Source organism: Balaenoptera physalus (assembly GCF_965194825.1).
Source record: "Balaenoptera physalus genome assembly, chromosome: 2".
NCBI lineage: Eukaryota > Metazoa > Chordata > Mammalia > Artiodactyla > Balaenopteridae > Balaenoptera > Balaenoptera physalus.
The window spans coordinates 28,002,543-28,018,308 of NC_138883.1; the positions used below are offsets into that span (position 1 = coordinate 28,002,543).

General features: G+C 35.9%; 1 protein-coding gene and 1 long non-coding RNA gene across 5 annotated transcripts in view; one reads left to right on the plus strand and one right to left on the minus strand.

Moving 5' to 3' along the window:
- LOC309655997 overlaps window positions 1-15,766 on the plus strand; it is a 106,002-nt gene that overhangs the window by 70,467 nt on the left and 19,769 nt on the right. The gene's annotated exons all lie outside the window — the stretch shown is intronic.
- YLPM1 (YLP motif containing 1) overlaps window positions 1-15,766 on the minus strand; it is a 67,213-nt gene that overhangs the window by 9,451 nt on the left and 41,996 nt on the right. For 2 of the 4 annotated variants that reach the window (XM_082451500.1, XM_082451502.1), the window contains exons 7-18: window positions 15,336-15,756; window positions 15,130-15,222; window positions 13,745-13,940; window positions 13,148-13,266; window positions 12,082-12,236; window positions 8,715-8,777; window positions 8,316-8,435; window positions 7,923-8,099; window positions 7,752-7,835; window positions 7,380-7,463; window positions 4,993-5,073; window positions 1,742-1,793 (exon numbers count right to left, since the gene is read on the minus strand). In XM_082451500.1, the coding sequence (XP_082307626.1) occupies window positions 1,742-1,793; window positions 4,993-5,073; window positions 7,380-7,463; window positions 7,752-7,835; window positions 7,923-8,099; window positions 8,316-8,435; window positions 8,715-8,777; window positions 12,082-12,236; window positions 13,148-13,266; window positions 13,745-13,940; window positions 15,130-15,222; window positions 15,336-15,756 (1,645 nt within the window). The remainder of the gene's footprint in view (window positions 1-1,741; window positions 1,794-4,992; window positions 5,074-7,379; window positions 7,464-7,751; window positions 7,836-7,922; window positions 8,100-8,315; window positions 8,436-8,714; window positions 8,778-12,081; window positions 12,237-13,147; window positions 13,267-13,744; window positions 13,941-15,129; window positions 15,223-15,335; window positions 15,757-15,766) is intronic. The other 2 variants (XM_082451501.1, XR_014261023.1) reach the window with 2 other exon arrangements.

Consider the following 15,766-nt stretch of genomic DNA (forward strand, 5'->3'; position numbering starts at 1 on the left):
TGGACTGAATTTACATAAAATGTATTTTCTGAGAAGCAAATAGTAGATAGGCCAGAATTTTTTCCAGAAATTGATACCAAGATTAATGTCATATTATCTTGAATAATCATAACTAAATTCCATTTTCCTTTCTCTTTAGAAATTAGAAAGGAAAATAGAAAGTGGACTAGCTCAAGTTAAAAAAAAGCATTATCCTAGATAATATATTACATAAGGCCTCTAAAGATTATATGCTTAGCTAAAATATTTTACAATCCCCATGTCTCTTTAATTACCACTTCTCTTTGCCCCAAAAGATAATCACTACTTACAGAACCAGAAAATAGGGAAATGATCTTATAGTCTTATAGGTTATTTGATAAGTACAGAACTTCAGATTTAATCTAATCTTAAAATAAACATATCTAAAGCATTATTATTAAAAAAGTAATTTGTGATTGTTATTTTCCTACATATTTAATTGCATTTAAACACCTATGAATACTTTAAAAGTTTAGGGAAGGAGATGGTTTATTATTAAGATTTCCCACAGAGGGAGGACGAATGCAAGAATATGTCAGTAACCACATACAATTTTCACATGCCATACACTAGAAAAAAATCCTAGACTTTGCAACAAATCACCTATCGCAACAATATGGTAATACTACGGTTTACGGAATTATCTTTTCACATAGGACCTGGTCGTCATGAATGGCTCACATGATCAGCTGGTCAAAATGAAAAGCATAGCCTATGCAATTGTGTGTAAAGTGCATCCCTCTGATGTCAGAAACACAGATAATATGCCCCAAACAGTGAAGCAGCTAAATGACTCACATTTGTTCTATAAATTTAAGATATATTTCTATGGTTACTTCAGCTTTGGAGTTACAGCATAATTCCAGGAGGAGAAATGCAGAGACCAACAGTCATACTTCATATATTAGTAAGGTCCATCCTTTCAAAAAATCTTATACCATTATCTTAAATTATTTACTAATACATCTTAATCAACATGTTAAATGGTTCTCTTTAGGTGAGGTTAAAAAAAAAAACTGTTCTGCAATATTACCGTGAAATATTGGGGGAAAATCCATTAGATATGTATGATTTTCTGCTTGACAAAGAACCCCATGTTAAGCAACTCCAATTTTTGATTTAGACAATCATTTTCACCAGTCTACCTTGTAATCTGGCACTAAGGACAAGCTGGAGGAAAATTTAAACGGAATCTTACAAAGCAGGCTCCTCAAAGACCGGAATTATATATCTACCTCCCCAACTCAGAAACTCTAATTTATTATACAAGGAAAATAACTGCCTTTTAATTAATTTTTAAACTTCAATATTTATTATTATTACTACTACTATTACCCAAAGTATTCATAATCAGGTTCAACTTTGGACTGCAGTTAAACATTTTTTTAAAAAAGTAGAAATCTCACCTACACCAACATTTCTGATTAATATAAATGAATGGACTTTAGAAGTGACAGTGTTTTATTACTAAATTTATCACATATTTCCATTTACTCTAAAAACTTTAAGTGGTACCGAAGGTAGTTCTTTTAAAATACTCTTCTTTCACTCTGTCACAAGACATAAATGAAAGCCAACAAAATAGACTGAGGATGTAAGGTAGGCCAAAAATCTTCATTTAAGCAGAAATTTTGGGAAACTTGTTCTTCTTATAGCAGAAAGATCTATGACCATTACCATCAGGTATCACATATAAAAACAGGAAAAAGGAAATACCCACCTAGCTTTGCCTCAGATGTGTCCATCTCCCATTTGCTTTTCGGAATGTAACCCTAAATCGTACACAGAGAGAAGCTCGAAGGGTTAGAAAGAGACACATACATGCACATCACTTTTGAATTGGAAAAGCATTAAAACTGGGAATGGATTCAGTTTCCACTCACTATTTATAAATATACCCTGAGGGAAAACACAGTCTCATTATCTTTGAAGAAACTGAATTACCAAATTCACCAAACTTCACTGCCCAGATTTCAGAATAGTCACTTTAGAATAGTATCATGAAGGCGCTTGGAGGCAACTACAGTTCAGGACACACAACTGTAGTCTGAACAACAGCTATATAGCAAATACGGTAAGAATGTATGGTAGTTACTGTGCTCAATTAATATCATTCAGAGTAGCAGAGAATTTATAATACTAGCTAGGTTATTTTCTAAATACAACTGCTATTGTTGTATTTAGTATATAGTAGCCATTTAGTATATAGTAGCCATGAGGTCCAAAAAGTGTTCTTCAAGACAGTTACTTTATATTCCAGTGTACTTTTAGATACTCAAAAGAAGGGAGAATACTTGGTATCACTGAACACAATTATGAAGTTCAACTTCATTTTAAAATGACTCAATCCATTTACCAGTTAGATCTTACAAAGACTAATTTTACTGAATCAATTTCAGAGCATTACTTTTTCATCAGTTGGAAACTAGATTATTATTTCTGATGTCTTTTAAAAAATTACATCTTTCTATTATATGAAAACCCAGAAATCTCCACAGGCAATTTATATCTTATTTAATAAAATAACTGGGTGGTTTATTTCAAACGAAGTCCTAAATAAGATTTTCAAATTTCACAATGTACCTATTTAGCTATGTAGTAAGCCTTTCAGTTTATTCACCTAGCAAGTGTATGCTTTTTCCACATAATCCACTGATTCCCCCTTTCCTTCATCTGGACTCTGTTCTCTATTAGGTCTTAACATACAGAACTTTGATATTAGGACTTATTATATAGGACAGATTCATCAAAGGTGTCAGCATCTTCTTTTAAGAATCCATATATCTTTCTACTATTGGGAATGTTCAAGTTCATAGAATAGACTGACACACAGGTAAAGTTGGAAAGTATGTTGAACATTTCATGACAATAGCTTCTGTGTAAGAGTGTACTAGAGCATCATCATTCTTCCAGGAAATCTACAGGTTTTATACATTTCTAGTCTTTAAGCCAGACTAATAATTCAATTTCAACTAATTAGGTAGTATTTCAGATTATAAATTATACCATCCTTTCCAAATACATGTTTAGAACAAACCAAGACAAAGGCTGAAATGATGGTGCTAAAAGTTTAGTACTGATGGAATTTGTACAGTTGTATCTCAAAAAATCATCTGAAAACCTTAAACATCACTAGAATAATATATTTATAAATTCTGAGTCAGATCTATGAGGTTCAATGAAGCACTAAAGAAGACAAAATATCATACCAATGATCCCCCCAAAGGAGTCTGTTAACCAAGAAAAGTTTGGATTTCACCCAGCTATAGTAATCAGTACAGAGTAGAAAATGTAAAGTTCAGTGAAAATTCCATTAAAATGGTCTGAATGACACAAGACTTGCTCTTAACCCTTTCCAAGGGTCAATTCTCCAAGAATCTTTTACTCTTGGAATAGAACCCAATAGTAGAAGATCTTGATTCTGCATTTTGAAAAAAGGTTAAGAGAAGTTTTATAACATAAAGATAAGCAAAATGAGTACATTAATTTCCCCCTGCTGGAACCACCCTTTTCTTCCTTAAAACTTAAAATCATCTTCTCACTGTTTGAAATATTAGGCTACTTGGAAATAAAAGAGATAGTTCAGCAGGGTAGAGTTCTAAGGCTTCATTGCCATGTTTCTGATGAAAAAATATAGTATTACAGTGTGTTTCACTTTTAAAAATAATAGTACATTCAATTAAAAGTTCCAAGTTTTGACCTACACCTAAGCAAGTCAGATGTTATGAACCATATGCTGAACTGAAATCTCCACAAAAGGAAGACAGAGCTTCAGAAAGCTAACATTAGAGACTTCTCACATGACTGATTGCTAGTACGCACGCTGCAAGTAGCTAAACTGGTCATTAGCCATATTCCAGGACAGCGTGGACCTTTAAGTGAATTTCCTGCCTACATCTTAGATCATGTATGTCAAAATACAACCTAATTAATAAAAATACTTTGTTTAAAGAAAAAAAAAAAACATAGGAGACTCAAATGCCATTAACTTTAAAGCTTATTTTTTAATCCACATATGAAATCTAGGAATGTAGAAATTGACACCATCTCTATGCAAACACACAGTTTCTATTCAGAGTCCTCTATAACACACATGGGTTGATGGGACCACTCCTTAGAGAGAATGTATTCTCTAGGGGTTAGGAATCAGGATTCTCGCTTTGCACATTTTCAGAAGAATATGAAAAGCAGCTTAAGCAAGGGCTGAAGTATTAAATAAAACAAATAATATTTTGAATTTAAAAAGCAACACTATTCCAAGGCACTGCTCATCTCTGTACCCCATTAGCAAACACTGAAAATAACGTTAAGTCTATAGGTCGCATATTCTTGAATGACAGGGTAAGGCAGACATCACTACAGAGGTGTGATCAAAAGCATTTACAGTAGGTACACGGGAACTTTGAATTCACACTACGTAAGCCTTTAATCAGCCTAAGCAAAATGCATTGCCTACACAGTCAAATCATTTTCCCCATCACTTAATAGGATAAAATGCGGAAGAACAAATCCAGCAGTCAGTGGCAACCCTCTGCCTCCTCATTCAATAAGTTCTTCTGCCTCAGTTTATAGAAAATCAATTTTGAGCTCTTATAGCAAAGAAGAGACAATTATGCATACATTGGGTAGGCTGTACCACATATTTGCTGGAATGTAAGAATACCCTTTCAAATGTAATCGATTTTCTTAAAAAGTGTATTCCCCTAGAGCCACCCACAAATAGATGAGTGAGTACAAGGGTAAGTTTCTTAGCATTCTAAAAATTTTCTTGTAACAACACAGTAGAGGGTTCTTTTCCTTTGGTCAGGGGAAAAATAAAAAGTATCCAAAAGTCTCCTTGAAGATGATTATGGAAACTTTTACCATTAAGGTGCATATCAACAATAGTCATCTGATCACAGAGCTGAATTTAAACCCTTAAGAATTTTAATAAAGAGACACTTTGTTCAAAGTGGTTGTTCTGTCTCCTACCAGTTCGCTTTCCTCTTCCTCTGCATCTTTCTTTTCATCCTTCTGTTCTTCAATATTTGCATCAAAATCTTCCATCTCCACCTACAATACCACAATAATCACACACAAAAAGACTGAGTTAACATTTAGGAAAATGTTGAGTCCTTCACTGAGATATGAAATGAGCACAGTTGCCCAGAGCAAGACACACAGACTTGCTGTTACATGCTAAGTAATTTCTAACACCCTAAACTTTGAAACAGAACTGACAGACAGGATGATTTTCCTGCTTTTCATTTTCCTGGGATATCCATCTTTGTAATTCTCTATGAAGTTGAGTATAATGATCTAAATCGATGGTTATCTGTTTTGAATGACAATGGATTACTAGGATTTCTTTTTAAAACCTTTAGCAAGTATTTTTTCAATCAAGTAGAACAGGTATGATTCAAATTTCAAAATGTAAGAAAGGGTATAGTGAAAAGTCAGATGATAATAGCTTGGCCCAGAATAGTAGCAATGCAAATAGAGAGTAGATAAATTAGAGAATTATTTATAAGGTAAAACTGACAAAACTTGTAGGCTGACTATATGGTGGAGGGATAGAATTAAACACTGGTACAAGGGGAAAGTAAAGAGTCAAAGATAATGGAGAGTAGAGAGTCAGGGTTTCAGCAACCAAGTGGATTGATGGATCTAATTACTAAAATAGAGAATGTGAGAAGAGGAACAGGTTTGGATGAATTACATATTGAATAGGTTGAGTTTGAGGTGTACTAAGATAATACATACTTTTTGGTAGAGAATTCGGAAAATAATGGTAGAATTATAAAAATCACCCATAACCCCTCCACACAGATATAATTACTGTTAAGATATTGATAAAATGCATTCCAGCCTTTACAATTTAATATTAAGGGCATGTAAGTGGCAATCCAAGGTACCAAAAAGCCTGATTATCTATACAGAATGTGCAGATTGAAAATAGAGCCTAGGATAGAGCCCTAAAGAACTCCAGCATTTAAGGACTGGGTAGCAAGAGAAGCCAGCAAAGGAGACTGAAAAGGGATGGCCAGAGATGCAAGAGGAAAACCAGGAGAAGGTAGACTCACAGAAGCCAAGAGAAAAATGGTTTCAAGAAGGTGGACATGGTCAACCATGTCATATGTGACTGCAAAATTAAGCAAAAGAAGTGAGAATTGTCTATTGCCATGGAAATCTTTGGTGAGAGAGTCTCTAGAGAATGGCTGGGGCAGAAGCCAGAGGAAATGGGTTGAGGAGTAGCATGGGAGGTAAAAACACATAAAAATACAGTGACAACACTGAGTACAGATAACTCTCATTCACAGGAAGAGGTCAAATAAAACAGAAGTATATAACTGATTAAAAGAGAAAAATCTCTCCTTTTCCATAATAAAGATTTATTTATTTCAAACTAGTAATTGATTTAGACAAGAATTTGCAATCTGTGAAAATCTGTCGGGGAACAGGATATTAACAGTTTCAAAGTATCTCCCTACAGATTACTTATTAGGAAGAGAAAAATGCAGAAAAATTTGATGGATATCACCTGAACCAAGTGATCAACACTTAAATCACCAATAATGAAATAAGACGACATCATAGGACCCCTGATATGATGCACTGAGAACACAATGCCACTTATGTAGCATTCCTGCTAATGTTTAACCTAAAGCTAATCATGACAAACCCAAATTGAGGGGCATTCTACAAAACAGCTAAGTGGCCGATACTCTTCAAAAATTTTTTGTCTTTCATGACAATGACATAGCTGAAAAACCATTTTTTGTATTACAGGACTGGATCCTGGATTTTAAGAAATTCTTATAAAGCACAGTATGGGAACAACTGGTGAAATATGAATATGGACTGTATATGAAAGAATTCAGGAAATTTATATTACCTAACTTAGTATCTTATCAATGTTAAATTTCTTAAATTTGGTAATTGAGCCTTCTAGTTTTGTAAGAGAATGCCCTTGTTCTTGGGAGATATCTACTGAAATATTTAGGGCTAAAGGGTTTATGAGGTCTGCATTTTAACTCTCAAATGGTTCCACAGTAAGAGGAATAATAGTAGTAGTAGTAGCAGTAGCAGTAGTAGTAGTAGTAAGAAGAGGAGGAAGAAGAAATAGAGGAAATCTAAATAGAGAAAAATGAGACAAAATATTAACAATTGGTGAATCCCAACGAAAGTCATGCAGGTGTTCTTATATTGGGTTGGCCAAAAAGTTTGTTCGTTTTTTCCATTATGGAAAAACCCAAACGAACTTTCTGGCCAACACAATACTACACGTGCAATTTTCTGTAATTTAAATTTTTTTCAAAGTAAACAAAGATGGGAAAAAGGGTCGCTTTTGCACTGCTTTCGAGCCAAAGAATGCTCACCTCTTCAATAGCAGCATCCTGCAGCAAAGAACGAATGTCCAGACGCATCATATGACGAGGTGCAGTTTCCCAGTGATCGGCCATCTAATTGAGACATTCAGGAGGTCAAGTTATCTCTGGAAACTACTCAAAGAAAGACCAAGAGAATATCCAAGACAAATTTAACTAATACTGTGAAGTCTAACAGGCTAGTTCCAGGAAGAGCTAGGACACCTCGTACCCTTAGATACAAAGGTTAAGAAACATTTACTAAAGCAGGTAGAAAATATATTTTCAAAGTAAAGGGGATAAACAAGAATTTCCAGACAACAGTGATGAAACAGGCAAAACGAAGTTTAGAATATTACACCCTCTGTGCTTCAGAAAAATCACCTTATTTATTTCTTTAAGCTTTCTTCCATGAATATTCCTCTTGCTACAAGTCTGGTTATCTGCACTCATTTCAGCCAAATACACCTAAGAAAGAATGAATAATGATTAGGCAAACAAATGCAGCACTTACATGATAACACAAAGTACTCTAAAGTTCTTTTAAATCTATACCTCAAATCCCTTGGTTTTTGCTGCACTCCAAAACTGGTCAAAATGTCTAACTCTGTCATTGATGGCATCCAGGATGATGAAAGGGAAAAAGCCATCATCCAGAGTCTTTTTGAAAGTTTTGAACATGCTGGTGCGGTAGGTTTCCTCCATCTCAGCTTCATATTCATATTCCATTACCTGAGATCCCCCAAAAGAGATATGGAGTTAGCAAAAGCAAAGAATCATCTTAAATCTCTTCCCTCATTAGCATTTGGATAGAGACAACTTTCTAGTCTTTCCTTCACACCTGAGTACTAAAGTTCGTGTTCAAAAAAGCCACATTTCTCTCTGAACATGTTTTCCTTTCAATGCTATTTATGAATCAGGATGTAATCTGAGAGGAATATACCATACCTTTTTTTTCACTTTCTTTCCAGAATCTGGATCTTTTTCTTCTTTTTCCACTTCAGCGATGAAGTAATCATCCAGGCTTAGAACTCTGGGTGCAGGTCCTCCAAATTCTACCTCCTTATCCTAAGAATCATATATTCAAGAAAGTTAAAGAGAATTTATGGAATAAATTAATAAACGTGCACAGTTTTTCTTATGGCTAAATACCACGCAATCTTCTTGTAGTTTCAAATCAAGCAGGGGCAAAGTAGCCTAAGCAGATCAAAATTTATGAAATAGCATCTACCAGATGGGCCAACTAGAATGGATCAAATGGGAAATATCTGTATCAATATCATGTTACTTGCTAAGAAGGCAAGTGGCTAACAAGAGCAACTGATTCTTTCACTTTCCCATACTCACTCGAATAAGTTTCGCAACATGTGTCTTTCCACTGCCAGGCAATCCTCTCATTATAACAACAATCTGAAACACAACGAAAAAAATAATCACCCAGAGAAGATTTTTTTTCACAGTGAGATCTTAGAGTTAACAATGACCTATCATTCTCCAGGACAGACCATATGATAGGCCATGAAACAAACCTTAATACATTTGAGAGCACAGGAATAATACAAAGCATGTCTCTGACCACAATGGAGTAAAATTAAAAATCTGGGAAATGCACAAGTATGTAGAAAGTAAACACCATACTCCTAAATAACCAATGGGTCAAAGAAGAAGTCAAAAGAAAAATCAGAAAATACTCTGAGATAAACAAAAATGAAGACACAACATAAGACAGTGGAAGAACAAACTAAACCGAAAGCAAGCAGAAGGAAGGAAATAGTAATATTAGACCAGAAGTTAATAAAATAGAGAACTGAAAAACAAAGAAAAATCAATGGAACCAAAAGCTAGCTCTTTGAAAAGAGCAACAAAATTGACAAACCTTTAGCTAGACTAAGAAAAAAGAGAGAAAATTCAAATTACTAGAATCAGAAAAAAAGAGGGGACATGACTGCCAACCTTACAGAAATTTTAAAAGGGTTATACTATGAACAACTGTATACCAACAAAGTAGATAACTTAAAAGAAATGGACAAATTCCTAGAAAGACACAGCCTACTGAAACTGACTCAAGAAGAAATAGATAACCTGAGTAGACCTATGACAAGTGAAGAGATTTAATTAGTAGTCCAAAAACTGCCAAAAAAGAAAAGCCCAGGCCCAGATGGCTTCTTCACCGAATCCTAACAAACCTTTAAAGAAGAATACCAACTCTTCACAAACTCTTCCAAAAAATAGAAGAGGAAGGAACAATTCCCAACTTATTTTATGAGGCCAGCATTTCAAACCAAGCATATAATCTGATACCAAAACCAGACAAAGACATCGCAAGAAAATTACAGATATCTCTTAGGATTATGGATACAAAAATTCTCAACAAAATACTACCATATTGAATCTAGCAACATATAAAAAGAAGTACACAACATGACCAAGTAGGGTTTATCCCAGAGATTCAAATTAATATCTGAAAATCAGTTAATGTAATACATTATATCAATACAATAAAAAACAAAAAAATCTCAGTGCAGAAAAAGCATTTAACAAAATCCAACATCCTTTCATGATAAAAACATTCAACAAACTAGGAATGGAAGGGAACCTCCTGAACTTGATAAAGGACATCTAATGAAAACCCACAACTAACATAGTACTTATGGTGAAAGACTGAAAGTTTTCTTTCTAAGATCAGGAATAAAACAAGTATGTCCACTCTCACCACATCTATTCAACACTGTACTGGAGGTCTAGCCAGAGCAATGAGGCAAGAAAAAGAAAAAAGGCATACACATTGTAAAGTAAGAAGTAAAACCATCTCCATCTGCAGATTACATGATCTTATATATAGGAAAAATCCTAAGGAATCCACTAAAAATCTATTAGAACCAATAAATGAGTTCAGCAATGTTGAAGGATATACGATCAATACGAAAAAATCAATTGTATTTCAATACAACTGAACAATCCAAGAATGGAATTAAGCCATCTATACCTTCCTTTTTTTTTTTTTTGGCAGCACCGTGTGGCTTCCGGGATCTCAGTTCCCCGACCAGGGATTGAACTCAGGCTACGGCAGTCAAAGCGCAGAATCCTAACCACTAGACCACCAGGGAACTTAAGCCATCTATATCAATAACATTACACGTGAATGGATTTAAACAATCCAATTAAAAGGCAAAAATTATCAGACTGCATAAAAAAACATGATCCAACTATATGCTGTCTATAGGAAACATACTTTATTTGTGTCATTGAAAGACACAAACAGATTGAAATTAAAAGGATGGAAAAAGATATATCAACAGCCACAGGAAAGCTGGAGTAACTATACTAATAATATATGAAATAGACTTTAAGACAGTGACATACATACATATACAGAGTCAAACTTCTGATGGAAATCTCCCGTACCATTTTATTTAAATGGAATCTAATTATTTTGCAATAAAAGATAAATTTAAGAATGTAGGGGGCTTCCCTGGTGGCGCAGTGGTTGAGAATCTGACTGCTGATGCAGGGGACACGGGTTCGAGCCCTGGTCTGGGAAAATTCCACATACCACAGAGCGGCTGGGCCCGTGAGCCACAACTACTGAGCCTGCACGTCTGGAGCCTGTGCTCCACAGCAAGAGAGGCCGCGATAGTGAGAGGCCCGCGCACCGTGATGAGGAGTGGCCCCCGCTTGCCACAACTAGAGAAAGTCCTTCCACATAAACGAAGACCCAACACAGCCATAAATAATAAATAAATAAATATTTTTAAAAAAGAATAATAAGCTACATGTTTAAAAAAAAAAAAGAATGTATACATATGGAGGAAAATATGTCTAAACTAATCAAGTCTCCTAATTCTCCCTCTTTTAGTTCCACATACCATAAAACCAAATCCTCTTTTCCCTTCTTCAAATTGCAATTAATTGAGTTCTTATGAATTATTTTCTAAAACTTTCAACATTTTTTTCTGCCAAGCAATTAAGCTCTAATTTCTTAGATTCTATAGGGTAGGCAGTTTATGAGATTTTATGATGATTTGGAGATGGTAAGATGCCTTGAATCTGATATTAATACTACGTCGCACGTGGAAACAACCTAAATGTCCATCAACAGATGAATGGATAAAGAAGATGTGGTACATATACACAATGGAATACTACTCAGCCATAAAAAGAATGAAATAATGCCATTTGCAGCAACATGGATGGACCTAGAGATTATCACACTAAGTGAAATAGTCAGAAAGAGAAAGACAAATACCATGATATCACTTATATGTGGAATCTAAAGTATGGCACAAATGAACTTAACTACGACACAGAAACAGACTCACAGACACAGAGAACAGATTTGTGGTTGCCAAGGGGGAGGGTGAGGGGGATGGACTGGGAGTTTGGGATTAGCACATGCAAATTATTATATACAGAATGGATAAACAACAAGGTCCTACTGTATAGCACAGGGAACTATATATATTCAATATCTTGTGATTAAACCAAAATGAAAAAGAATGTATATATCTATGTAGCTGAATCACTTTGCTATACAGTAGAAATTAACACAACATTGCAAATCAACTATACTTTAATAAAATAAATTAAAATTTTCTTAAAAATTAAAAAAAAATACTACGTCACAGAAAAGTACAGAAATTCTGTTCAGGATACTAAAAAGATTTCTTATCAGCTTCTAATTTGCAAGAAAACTAGTCATTTACATAGGACTTACTCTCTCAGGTCTGCTCTCTCTGCCAGGTGGTTTCAAAATATCATCCACATTCTTAGATTCAGGTTTCTTCTCAACCCGTGGAGCTGGAGGTGGCTGGTGGCTTAGTGAAGGAGCTGGCAGGGGCATTCGCTCCTCTGGGTAAGTTCTTCGTTCTCCTAGGATTCCAGCAGTTGAACAAATTACTATTTATACAGTAATTATTTAAAATTTTAACTCTCTCCACTCCTCCTAAGGTAATATAACTTATGGTGATTTGGGGGCTTACTTTTATCCTTAATTAGAGATAGTTTAAGATAATGTAAATCTATTGAAATAAAGAAAATGAAAAGATTTAGGTATGATTTCAGGCAAAAAGAATGTTCTGAAAAATACTGAATTCATCCTTGTTTGTATTAAACTTAGGAAAAAAGTTAAGCAACAGAATATAGAAGAATAACATGTACTCCTGAATAGTCCTGAGTATGACTTATAGTCCGTCTGTATGTAACTTCTGCTTTACAATTTTGAGAACGAGTCACCAGCTTAGGAAAGCTTGTTTGTATAAGTAGGTGTGAATTTCTAGTTTAAGTGTAATTTATAACAGTGAAAAACTAAAAGCAACCTAAACGTCCAAAAATAAGAGTCATATATCTCATCCACTTGATGGACTATCATAGAGCTGTTAATATAATAGGTTTACGTATGGAAAAATGTATATAGTACACAATATCAATGGGAACGAGCACAACAAAGAAACTGTATTTATACTTTGATTACAACTTCATTAATATGTGTGTGAAGAGAGAATGACAGGAAATATACAAAATTACAATAGTTGTGGTATGGTAGGTGGTGGGATTATAAGCGATTTTGTTTCTAGCTTCCAAAATTTCTTTAATAATGTAAAAAGAGAAATTTACATTTTATTTCATCAATTACATGGCTATTTTTGGTGATAATGTTGTCACCTCTGAGAAATCTGCGAGTGCATTTTACTCTGAAAGTTTAAATCCATAACTACAATGGAAAGCATCTCATGTTGTTTTCAGTTCTCAGCATCTTTATAGTTAATAAGGCACTAATCTACCTCCAAACATGGACGGTCCTTCATAGGCTGGTCGGTCAGACTTCCGATCATAGGATGGCCTATCAAATCCCCCTCTTCTGGATGAGGAATGGTCTTTTTTGTCTCGATATGACTGAGTCCTAGAAGGTTTAACAGTAAGTGCTTTGGTAAACAAAAAATATACGGAGGTCTCTTATAATGCAACACCATTATCTGCCCAATTTTTTCTATGGGTACTTACTATACATAGTCAATACTTATATTTTCATTTTGCTTTCCCATTTAGATCTGCCTTGCATACACACATCCACAGAGCTCACAAATTGCAAAAATAAATTGTTTGCCAATTAATTAAGCAATGATTACAACTTTGTGAACAATACTCTTTCCTTTCCTTTCTGGCTATCTCCATCTCCCATTTAACTTGCTGGAATTCAAGCTCACAAAACTCAACCACCTAGTTTCCTGAAAATTGGTACTCTTCCCTCTCCAAATTATACACACACATGCATGAGAAAAATACATCATTTACTAAATTTCCTTTAACTACACTGACTTTTGCTGAACTTAAGTATACGGTAATTTGCAAACCTGGCAAAGATATTTCTCATAGCATACCTGTCATCTCGAGGTCGGCGTTCTCTGTCAAATCGATCCCGGTCATAGTCAATAACACCACGATCCCGGTCTCGATCTCTATGTGTCTCCCGATCCCTTTTGAAATCTCGATGATCTGCCATGACATTACTTTGACGATCAAAATAAGGCTCACGATCTCTGTCTCTATCATAACGATCTCGTTGGCCTACATGCTCTATAAAAACAATATAAAATTAAGAACTATATCCCTTTTTTTCTGAAATAAAAGCAGAAATGTACACATCTAAATTTAGAACTAGTATAAACTGTTGCCCTAAATTCAACTTATAAATCTTTTAGCTATATTAAAGGGAGGCCCACATTCGAAGAGGCCCTCTGTGAGCTGGCCCCTGCCTAACCCTAGTTCCCTCTCTGATCTCACCTCCTACTACTTTCCCCATCTCTTTGTGATGCAACCACACTTTCCTGTTCCTGAGACCTACCACCTGCTGTTCCCTCTGACTGGGACCATCTGTTTGCAGATGCTTCATGGTTGCCTCCTTGTCATTCAGCTCTCAGCTTCACTGTCACAGGGGCCTCCTCTGACCACTCTGTCTAAATTAACCACCTTCACTATCCATCACATCAAATGTTTCATTGTCTTTATAATACATTCAAAGGTCTGAAACGATCTTGTTCATTTATTCGTTTGTTTTTCCCATGTAATTTCATAAGCACAGAAACTTTTATTTTTCTCATGTTGAATTCCCAGTGTCTAGAACAGGGATTAACAAACTTCTTCTGTAAAGGGACAGACAGTCAATGTTTTATAGGACATACAGTCTTTGTCGCAACTACCCCAGCTCTGGTTTGTTAGCATAAAAGCAGTTGTAAACAATAGCTAATGGGAGTGTGTCTGTGTTCCATTAAAACTTTATTTCTGGGACTTCCCTGGTGGCACAGTGGTTAAGAATCCGCCCACCAATGCAGGGGACACGGGTTCGAGCCCTGGTCCGGAAAGATCTCACATGCCGCAGAGCAACTAAGCCTGTGCACCACAACTACTGAGCCTGTGCTCTAGAGCCCACGAGCCACAACTACTGAGCCCACGTGCCACAGCTACTGAAGCCTGTGCGACTAGAGCCCGTGCTCCACAACAAGAGAAGCCAATGCAATAGGAAGCCCGCGCACCACAACGAAGAGTAGCCCCTGCTTGCCACAACTAGAGAAAGCCCGCACGCAGCGACGAAGACCCAATGCAGCCAAAAATAAATAAATCAATAAATTAAAACAAAAAAACACAAAAACTTTATTTCTGAACACTGAAAAAAAAAGGGAGGCCCAGATAATCTTACCAAAAGGGAAATCATATGATAATTGGGTCCTAAAAGGTTTAAAAATACTGATCTCTCTGGGACTTCTACCTGTTTCAAAAGTTGATCTTTCAGGTAGTGGATCTGGACGTAGAGTTATTCTTTCTCCATAGGGTATCTGCTCAACTTTATTAGTGGATATGTCTGGTAAACAAAATCAGGGATAAAAACACTGTAAGAGTGAAGCTTAAGGAAGCCAAAGCTGAAGCTAACAATTCCTTTAGAATCCCAAATACAAATTTGCCACTTTCACTCACCTCGGCCATGGCCATAATCAACAGTCTGCTGCACTGGTGGTGGTTTGGACATTGGTGGCATACCCATAGGCACCGGGCCAGGAGGAGGGATGGAAGGGTGAACAGGTGGGGGTGGTAACACTGGAGCAGATGGAATCGTTGCAGTTTCAGGTTTAAATTCCGAATTCAGTCCTTGTTCATCATTTGTATCCCAGAGGCCATAGAAAGAATCTTCATCCCAGCGTTCCTGTTCCATAGCTGAAGTCTGTGGCTTTAACACTGGAGGAGGAGGTGGCGGCGGAGGAGGAGGGGGTGGCGGTGGCGGTATTGGGATAGGCGGCCTGGTCACAGGAACAGATGATCTTGCTGGTGGAGCAGAGGGTCTTACAATTGAACCTGGTGGTTTACCCATAGGAGGGGGTGGTCTATAGGACCCTGGAGGCTGGAAAAAA